The sequence below is a fragment of the Opisthorchis viverrini genome, assembly GCF_000715545.1.
Source record: "Opisthorchis viverrini unplaced genomic scaffold opera_v5_175, whole genome shotgun sequence".
NCBI classification, from domain to species: Eukaryota; Metazoa; Platyhelminthes; class Trematoda; order Opisthorchiida; family Opisthorchiidae; genus Opisthorchis; species Opisthorchis viverrini.
In genome coordinates, this window is record NW_008751833.1 from 968,316 (window position 1) to 979,017 (window position 10,702).

Sequence of the window (10,702 nt, forward strand, 5' to 3'; positions counted from 1 at the left end):
TCCCAAAACTTTGGCCATGACAGACCCATTGAATACCAACGACAGAGATGCATCTGCTGAGGATGACTGTTGATTCCGCCTGCGAATCAACGGTGACCAGCGGTAACTTTCCTTGTTTTCCGACTACTTATGAGTAACGTGACTCGCATCTGTTTATTACGACACCGTTTCGTTTCTTTGCTCGTTTTCCCCCTTGTTTCGTCCCGGCTTAGGGTCTGCTTATGCCTCAGTAACTGATGTCAATACTTAATTTGCCCGTCCGTCATTGCTTGCAAGTTCGTCTGGATTACACCTATTCGCGAGCGTCCACTCCGACCGAAAAGCGCGCCGACCGGGTATCGAACCCAGAGTCTGCAGACAGCAGGCGAACGCGTTACCGACTACACCAACCGGACGTCCAACACAGCTGTTTATTTTGTATTATCCATGCATCACGCCTGCCAGATAGCCCCTGCTGAGCTTTGTTTTAAACGGCCGAAACCGCGCAATCTGACCTGTCGCGCGACACGAGCGGCTGCGTCGACACCGACCGAAAGACAGTCCCTCGCATCCCGAACGTACTGACTCCTGCGCCGTTACGGCCAACTCATACTGTCAGACTGCCCCGATATGTATGTTTGCACATCGTTTGGTACTTACTTCTTGTTGCCCCTACAGAAATCCGTGCTGTGACAGTGACTGCTTCCCGCTCCTACAGATTGCGTCATTGCTGATTGTACGTTTTCTTAATTCATGATGCTTACTAATTGGTTTTTCTGTGGAACCAGTTCCTGTCAGTCTTCAATATATCCTCTACTGCCCCACGTCTGTCTGCTCCTATTGACTACTGGCTTCGAACTGCGTATAATCTAATAGTCGCAATCGTCCTGTGAGATCCTTAACCGTCCGGATCTTACAATGACTTACAAAGTCGGATCACCCTACATACGTAAAATTCACACCACCTACTCTTTAGCGAAAGATAAGGGTGCAGTTTTTAACTGCGTACCCATATCAAAAACGGTGATATGGCTTGCATCAGTTATGAATAAACACGCAGATTTGACCACTGACCGATCAGCCACAAACGTTTCGCTTGCCTTTGGACATCTTCGCTGAATTCCCGCAACCGCCGTTCATCCAACCCAGAAGCAACCAGTCTTGATGCTTTATTTTATAACGTAGCCTATTGGGACATTGCGGGTCTGATCACGGATGCAGGTCTTACTCGTGAACCTGAAACCCAAAGCCACAGATCAGACAACATTGTCGCTGAAAATTCTGCCTATTGCGATTCGGCTTGCTGATCACCGTCGAGATGGGAAACACTTCAGACATGAAACAGGAGCGACCACTGTTGGATAGACCATTTTAGCCCTGCACAATCTCAGATTTACTTGGAGGTTTCGGAGCTAAGTCGCCTGCACTAACGAGGCTCTTGGGAATGTAACAGAAGCTACACACCTTTTTGGTTAATTTCAACGACAAGGCTGATTATTCGTTTCTCGTCTGAAAATCCCGCAGCTCAGACGTCCCTAAAAATCACTGTTGACTGGACCAAAACTTCTCTCTGAATGGGAAAAATTGCTCAAAGGGAATTCCGAAAGCGCCTTTGTGGTCATGGGGGGAATAATCCGGCAAACATTATGATACCAAGTAACAACGGAGATTTGAGCGTATGGCTCTGCCAATAAATATTTTACCCTTTTCCACAACGTATACCGGTTTCAAAATACACGCACCACGCTTTGGATGATTTCACTCACCTTTCCGCGCATAACTCCCACGGGATCCCAGGCAAACTGCAGGGCCAGTGTTAAACATATCGCCCATCTGGGACTCACCGGGAGCGTTCACCGAAATCAGCATATCTAGAGATTTGCTGGGCTGCCGGCCTTAGATCCGCTGATATTGATACGCTCCCAAAGATATTCGAAAGCTTCCCCTTATTACATCGTCCCATCCGAGAGAAACTGACTAACATACTGTGGTTAAACAAGGTCCAGAAAGTAGGCCTGTTGACCACCGGCCCAGTGGTTACATGGCGGCGATATAGCAAGAAGGTTTTCAAGATTAGAACACAAGTTTGCTTGGCAGCCGTTTATCTCATTTCGGACAGTTGTAGCGTGGAACGTCAGGAAGCCGGCGGTATTCGATGTTCGAGAGGATGCAGCGACGGCACACGTCGGTTCTGAAATGTGCAGAATATACGGACGGTATTAATGAGTTCATACGGTATACACAGCGCACATGCGCACACGTCGGGCGGGATAGAAGAGAACACCAAAGTGTGGTAACGACACACGTGTATTCAACCGAAACCGAAACCGGAAGTCGGGATTACAAAAAAGCTAGGTCAAGGTCAGTAGGGGGTGTACAAGCGGCTACTCTTTCTTGTCCGGGGCTCGTGGTGGTTCGACCATGGTACCTGCAACAGGGGAAGAGAGAGGGGGAGACACATAAGCTCATGTGATAGACGTGCATGCAAGTACAGTCGAGTTTCAACTGCGTTACACAGTTAGTGTTTGAAATGCCCCTGCTAGAAACGTTATCCATGCTGCATCTAGGACTCAGTTCAGTTCAGTTCAATTTAATTTGCCTTTCGGTAAAGATCCTCGCGCTGGCAATCTTATTGCCCAGCGTAAAGGGTAGGGGAATTTTGATACATCTTGCCTTGATCGCGTCTTTCAGAGAGACCAAAGTCGCCGAGCAAAAAGATTAGCCCAGTCCTAGAAACTTCTGAAAATCCTCGATCCTTGTTCATCGGGCAGTGTATCAGTGATGGTGGTAACACAGTATATGATAACGATAGTGCTACCCCACCCATGTAGCTTGAGCAACTTCTGCAACTTTCAAATTAGTTTCGGATTTTATGTCCAACAGGCTTAACGCCTGCGCCCCATGCCAAACGCTGAAGCTATTACTGCAATCAGTACCTGCTTAATTTTATTGTTTGCGGTTTGCTTGTTCTCAGCTCGATTGGCTCGTAATTTTGAATATTAGATATTTCGCTTTTGGTTATATAGGCCTCTAAATGAACAAATGATCAGTGAATGTTCTAAGTGTACGACAGGTGAAGCCATCGCTTGTTGGTCAATTGACTGTTGAGCTGTCTTCTGAGTTTGGCGAATAGACTGCAAACATTTCCTCACTATATGAAGACACAGCGTTGGCGCGATGTCGATTGGGAGAATCGCCTTGGCCTTTGTGCGATTGTATGGAATTTTGAAGGTTATTTGTCATCTTAGTGTAAACAATTCGACGTGGATGTTTCCTATTTGTAGTAGGTTACTCTGTTTTTCGGTTAGCTGCTTATTATTTCGCACTTTGCTGCGGTGAAAAATTCCTAAGATGAAGCCATGTATGTCACCAACAATGTCACTACCTCTAGCAGCACCAGTCAGACTTGAACAATAAAGCGTACAAAAATAATCCACGTCTTCCGGTGAATGCACTTTACGGAAAATCTGGTTTCAAAATTCTTGCCTAAATATACGCAAAAACTTGTCAGCAGCGAGTCTCAGTAATCACACTCTCGACATTTGATGTTCACAGTTACAGTAACCTTCGCAAAGACCAATCGAATTAGGAGGCATAGAAGCAGCAACAAGATGTAAGCCGTTAAACTGCCAATAATCTTGGGAATCATTGGTACGGTGAGGTAAAGCGGCTAGAATAGTGGAAAACTTGTTACGCTGTCTGCAGACACGAACTTCTGGAAATAAAACTTGATTAAACATTTGCTCACAAGCACCAAACCGGAATTCTTTTGTGGAAACTGACGAAAGTCCAGGAGGACCGTTGAAACGGTTTTAACCATATACCCAGCAGGAAGGCAGAGGTGAACCATTTCATACTTGCGCACACAGACTTCATCATTTACACGTACAGGACAACCGTTAGCGCGAAAGCTCGGGAATCTTAACCGGCTTCACATGTGCTATCGTGCAAGTTGTAGAGAGTTCATGTGAGGAGGATGGTCTTTGCTTTGTTCAAAGCATCCTGTCGAATTGAAGCTTCATCAGTGTCATTGCCCAGCACTAATATTGAACCTTGCCCCGTATCAACTTTGACACAAAGGCAAATTTCAGTCCGGTCCAGATTCCACGGTAATAAGTTACCAGGTATCTCAGATTTCCTACCACATGCGTACAACCACATTAGTCTCATCCGAGGGGGCAAAAAATTTTGCGGCAAGCATTTTGAATGTAGCCACGTTTATTTGAATACGAATAATAATAATGTTTACCCCCCATTTGTGGGTGACACACTATTAGTCACAACCCCCTCGCTGACAATCGCTTGGTACCTGGTTTTTGTGTCAAATGCATTCCACAATAACGCAGATGGCACAGTTGGGCAATATGGAGAGACGCGGCAGCATTGAGAGACTTACCGTGCGCTCTAACCACATGAAATTACTGAAATGTATTTTACCTTCCAAGCAACCACTCCTTGCCACTAATGTCAAGAAAAATCAATTTATCTTTGGAGCCGATAGCATCCTCAAGCCAGATAAACCAGGTGTCGATCAAAGATACACATAGGGCCGCTTAAGTGCATGACTCAGTGTGGGGATATTGTCACCACACCCTCGAAAGCCGGTCAATTGCTTCCAAACTTGCGTTTCACTAGTCGAGCACACATTTCATAATACAAATGCGAGTATGATAATTAGACGCCCAATGTTCTTTCCTGCAAAACCTTTAAAAGCTAAGTACAACTTTTACTCCAAATGTTGCATTTTATCTTATCTATGGTGAAACCAAAAATCATCCCAATTTACCTTCATTTTTTACGAGTTGTTTTAATTGATCCTCTTCCTAAGCAGTTCCCGCTCATGCGACGTTGAACCTGTCATGCTGTCTTCAGAAGTGGCTTCACATACTTTTATTCAGAGATTAGGGGCTGTATTCTCTTCATTCTTCATGAAGAGAATGAATGATAGCTGTAGTATTTGTCTTTTCACCAGTAATCAAAGCTCCGACAGTACCTTGCGTTATGAATGGGTGTACTACGAATGCAGCAGGTGGTTTGAAAGACATGAAAAGTCGAGGAATCCAAAGTAGCTTATAGGCATAATGGGTTTTTAATGATAGCCCGCGAAACACTGGCTGTCCAGTTCTGTTTTTCTAGGGATGCGGGGGGACGGTGTCTTGGTCACCAAGTTTTATCTATAAGACAACCGTAAGGCTCTTGTTTTTGTACGATAGGGTTCTAGGAAGTTGTCGGCTAACCGAATGAAGGTAAAAAACTGCGGGTCCCTGCTTAAGTAAGGAACGCTGTTGTATCAAGTGCGGTGGTTGGTAGTGATAATTTCGGTAAGGTCCTTACCACTAAGAACGTACAAACACCGCCCGAAGTGTCGACCATCTCTGTTGATTAAGTGAAACTCAGATGGGAAAAATTCTGACGGATGCTACGCCTTTGATCCTGACAAAACCTTGAGAGACTTAGTACGTGCTTCCGCTGAAGTCAAAGGAAGGTCACCACAGCCAACTATGCTGCTGCAGATAGCAGTGGATGTCGTTGTTTCGGTGCCTTTTGAATGCAGTCCATGTCGACAGAACGCGCTCGACAAGTCGTTTTTGATTATGTATTTTTATAGCAACTAATATCTAGCCTGTACACTTTCTCCATCAGTGGTGACATGGGTACCATGCGTTCCATTATGTGCACCCTTGTGGACAACGAGCAGTTTGTTTACGTGCGTAAACTGTTCAGTTAAGTGAAAAAAATGATGAGCAAAATGCATCAAGAAAAGACTTTTGTCATGGACAAGCTGGCGGCGCAAATGCGGACAGAGGGAATGATGTTCATCTGCGACGTCATGTCGTGCTACTTTCATATTAGAAAGACACCCAGGAAGCACGTACATGTCATATAACCTCTATGTATTTTTTTCATAGCACGCTCCATGAACAATCGGCGCATATTGCACCGTATGGTTCGCCTGGACAACGCAATAAAGAAAGATTTCTTCTTGCATAACACTAGCACGCAGATTCCGACAAGATATGCAGATCCTGCGCCGTACGGACCCACAGGTTGTCAATCATCTTACGGTTTACCGGTTGTACATCGCCCACTCACAACCCAGAGTGGTCCTCCTTGGTAATGTGACCAACGATCATCTGGAAAATGCAGACGTTCGCCAAGAGAACCGAGTATACCACTCAAGCATACTAGAACACGCCATAAGAAAGGGGTTGAGCACTCCGAGTGGCTCATACGGTAAAATGGAATGAATAATTCTTATCGATGTGACTGGTAAAAAACACTGGAGATCCACGGCTACCTTCTGAACGTTGTCTGTAAAGTGAAAGCGTGTGGATTTTGTCCTTTTTTGATGCTCTCGTGAACGCGACTTCAGGGCCGCACAACTGTAGCTTGAAACAAACAATGTGAGGTGATTCTACGATAGATAACTCACGAGTGTGGTGCAATCATCCAGTGAGTCTACCTGGTTTACGCCTGTTCTGAAAAACGCAGACGCACTTCCTACTAGAGCATTTGGCTTCCCCGCATTCATCTACTCTCTATAATTAGAAGCAACTCAGTCCCAAGAAGTAGGGAAACTTTTTTGTTGATGTTTCCCAGGTTGCTTTTTCATCCATCAACAATTGCTCTCTGATTACCGCCTACCAGAATACAGTGAACCCCTTACACCCTTTCCAAAAACATTTCGGACAACTTTCAACAGCTGAGGCGAGCTGGGAATAGGCTTTATGAAGTGGAACCCAGGAGGGGAACAGTACCCACCAACTAGTTCGTTGCTCAGGGGCAAATTTTGCTTCACCAAACATCGACGTCTGTGATACATGGCCCGTCGACTGTGGTAGAGGATACTACAACTCAGCCCAGGTGGGGGTCTGGGGGCACTGGCTTAGGTTCATGACCTGGCCATACCGTGCAAGTCTCGTATTTTTGGGGACCTTTTTGTTGGTAAGCACCAGGCTACAGGGAATCTCGCAATACGAATCAGCCGTCGAGGGTGGCATTTTGTGGGTAAGCATCTAAGACATTGTGACCGCTGAGGTTTCCCCGTTATAAGGCCGGAGTTTCTCTCAGTTCGTCAGCCGCTTGCCTCGTAGTGGTATTTCGATATCGTAACTTACATCTTTTCATTTCAGGATGCCAGTAGCTAAATGAACACTGCGCACCATGAAAGCCATATACTTCTCGGTAGGACACACGCACTAATCAAGACGGCCGACAAGATTCGACTTTTCGTGTCGTACGATTAGGACCTCCAAGTTGTCCTCGGAAAGGAGGATAAACTGGCTTGCGTCAGCAGGTGATCAGGCATCGTGGATCTCTAGTTACGTGTTATTCATGCGCGTCAGTTAATCTTGATCAACAGTTCGCTATGACCAACAGCACGGACGTCCTGGCATTTTTTGCCATTTACAATTAATAGAACTCTGCTGTTTACCGGCAAACGTTCATAGGTCCCGAACATCTGCAAGCACCAGGTTCTTCGAACACTGCACAACCAATCAGACAACAATGAATGCGTCTTCCGCAATAAAAGCTCGGAATAGAAATTATCAAGGTCCCTGCACACAATTGGGTGTTCGACCATTTAAGCAAATAAAATGGCGAAGGTTATTTACAGGTATGAAACCTCTGCATCTTTTGCATCTACAAGGATGATATAATTTCTAGGAAGCTCAATGAATCGTTTCACCTGAAGAACTATACGATAATTTTTCCCATTGTGAGTAATTTGTGTTTAACCGCAACTCACGCTGTTATCACACTGGCTACTGTTTTGCTATCCGGTGATGATTGAGGACCTTGAAGACTCGCTCACTAAAAAAAATCGCCCATGCAGAAAATTTGCCCAAAAACTAATTAGGAATGAACATTCTTATGTGTGAAGTGGAAATCTTGAAAAAGTCGCAGCTCTCAAAAATTTAACTCTATCATGCGGAAACTAAGCGGCGCTAGCGGGTATGTTCTGGCGGATGTGTGATGTGTAACCTAGTGGCTGTAAAATATGTTTCGACACCTTTTTGGACACGAATGAAGCTGACTGTTGGCGCTTCTTCGCCTCAAAAATTTGTTTTTCATAAATGGGTACAAGCAAAGTACTGAAAAAACTTGTCTGACTCAGCGGACATGTGGCATCTTGAGGAATATTAGTACCTGTATTAGCGAGCTAGAAATGGAAACTCTCATCAGCGTCGGCAGATTCAAAGCGCGTCCTAAACAAATTTCCATAGGACCATTGTTCAGAAGGTCCAAGAGGCTGACGCGGTGTTCTTCCCAAAAAACCGGCCACAGGCTGCCCAAAAAAATTTGGCGTATTCTGAAAAAGAGATCTTAGCCTATTTGAAAAAGCTGACTACGGGAGACACAGAAGATGAGCTGGCATTTTGTAAAGTGCGGAACCGCTGTTAATCAGAAACCCGCCAATGGAACATACCAAAACAAGCCACTGTTCAGGACATCGCTCGGGGGAAAAAAAGTGCTATTTAAATACATAATTCATCACCGCAGAAACAAGCCATCCGCGTTCTCCATGAAGGACGGGAACGGAGAACTCACGCGTGACCCAACAGTGATATGTGAGGTTTACAGAAAACATTATGCAGGTCTATATTCAGCTCCATCGTCCCATCCATATTTGTCAAGGAGTAACTACGAACAGCATCTAACCAACTTGGTCTTCACGGTGGAGGACATTCGTCAACTCTTGCACAAGATCAACCCATTCATCGCGTTGGGGCCCGACAAGGTCCATCCAATGATCCGGAAAGAAACGTCCTCCGCACTGGCAAATCATCTACAGCTGGTGTTTCGCCAGTCGCTTGACGAAGGCCGCCTTCCATCTGGTTGGAAGGAAGCGATTGTCATGCCAACCTACAACACTGGTGACCGACTATCGCCTGGCAGCTACAGGCCTATAAGCCTCACTAGCGTGCCATGTAAGTTGATGGAACGCATTCTGAATCGAGCTATCCTAGATCACCTTACTTCCAACAACTTGATATCTCCAGCCCAACACGGATTTCTCCCACACCGCTCTTGCACGTGTTTATGGACAGCTTAACCCAAACCAAGGATGAAGGACTCATATCGACTTCTCAAAAGCATTTGATAGGGGCCCACACGTCCCGCTGTTCCACAAACTCGAGTGCTGCGGGATTCAAGGTAAAATCCTTCGCTGGATCGTGGCGTTCCTATCAGACAGATCATTCCGAATGAGAACAGGCTCGACCTGCTCTTCCCCAGCACCGGTCTCTATCGGAGTTCCCAAGGTTTCGTCCTGGGACCACTGCCGTTTCGGGTCTACGGCGACGACCTTCCAGATGTCCAGGCAAGTCCATGTCTGCTTTTTGCGGAAGACTCGAAATTTTGAGTTCCAAAGCTAGCGCCCTCCGAATGAATGTACACGCTGCAACGCGGTGGTCGTTGGATTGGCACCTTCATCTGAATGACGAAAAGTGCGTCCATATTTCATTTGGAGGGGACTCAGCGAGTGCCTTGCTTATGCTTGGTGAGAATGGACCAGAAAATATCATGAGGCTAGACGCCGAAAGGGTTTGTGTATCTGGCTCCCCTCAAACTTGTCCTCCTCCATGTATCGTGGGAAATCGGCTTGGATCATTTGGCGCACCTTCTCCCGTATTACTCGCATGGACTTCCAAATACTCTATGGGGCCTACGTAAGCCCACTCCTTATATATTGCAACCAATTCGTCTACTCAGGACGCACGAAAACGTTACCCTCATTGAGCGTGTCCAGCGAGCCGCTACGGGAATGGCTGTCGGCCTCAAATCCGTGGACTGCAAAGAGCGTCTGGCGGTGCTGGACGGCTTTCACCTACAGAATCGTTGCCTCCGAGGGGATCTAATTCCTAATTATGCCCTGCTTGAACAAGGTTTGTCAAGCAGGTTTTTCACCATCGATCCAGCAAACACATTGTGGGTACATTGTGAGAAACTTTTCGAGCTCAGAGCACGCGCATTCATTAGGCAAAGCTTTTCCTCATTTTGAGTAGTAGCCAAGTGGAATAACCTTCCTTCCACGCTCCTTCTAACACCCAGTTCAAAGCACAATTAGACACTTATTTATGCGACTCCTCTCGCTGGCGAACATAGTACCGCACGCTGAAAACATGAAGAGCAATGCTACACTCGTTTTTTTTACTTGTACTCTTCAGGTGAACGACACACACTGAACGACAAGAACGAAACTAACCCGAAAATCTTGTGCAAAAGCATCAATCCTGTGTACCAATCCGTGAATCCGTAAGAACGAGCTGCTAGCAAACGGTGCGGAGAAAAAATGCAGATCTCGACCGCGTTGCACGGTGCAAGATAACACATATGGGTGAGATTGGTGAGGGGGGGGACTGCAGATGCATAAATATAGAGAGTTTTCAGGAATGAGTTGCTGTCTGAAGTAAATTCCGAAGTGAAGTGAATCGTTTAGAATTCCTTAATGCATGACGTTGAATAGAGGGTTCAATCGAGTGGTATATCGAAATCGACCCTCTTTGGGCGGGACGGACTGTGGAGACAAAAAGGTCTCCCAGCTGTGGGGACAAAGAGGTCATATCTTGGGGCCAATCGGACACACCAACCAGAAGACACGTCAATCAGAAAACAGGTCAGCAGGAATACTCTCTCAGCTGGTCGGTGTTTCGTAAATGTCGACCTGGAATAGTATACACCATATTAATCAATACACAGAGCAACCATGCAATTCTAA

The 10,702-nt window shown here is 45.9% G+C and overlaps 2 protein-coding genes across 2 annotated transcripts in view; one reads left to right on the top strand and one right to left on the bottom strand.

The window, feature by feature from the left end:
- Positions 1-2,363: 2,363 nt before the first annotated feature.
- T265_07592 (hypothetical protein) overlaps positions 2,364-10,702 on the bottom strand; it is a gene marked incomplete at both ends in the record, with an annotated part of 54,801 nt that continues 46,462 nt past the window's right edge. Inside the window, one exon of the mRNA XM_009173149.1 lies at positions 2,364-2,407. Within this exon, the coding sequence (XP_009171413.1) occupies positions 2,364-2,407 (44 nt within the window). The remainder of the gene's footprint in view (positions 2,408-10,702) is intronic.
- The window catches only part of T265_14331 (hypothetical protein), a gene marked incomplete at both ends in the record, with an annotated part of 65,548 nt that continues 63,411 nt past the window's right edge, over positions 8,566-10,702 (top strand). The window contains 3 exons of the mRNA XM_009173156.1: positions 8,566-8,912; positions 9,464-9,653; positions 9,697-9,869. Of these exons, the coding sequence (XP_009171420.1) occupies positions 8,567-8,912; positions 9,464-9,653; positions 9,697-9,869 (709 nt within the window). The remainder of the gene's footprint in view (positions 8,913-9,463; positions 9,654-9,696; positions 9,870-10,702) is intronic.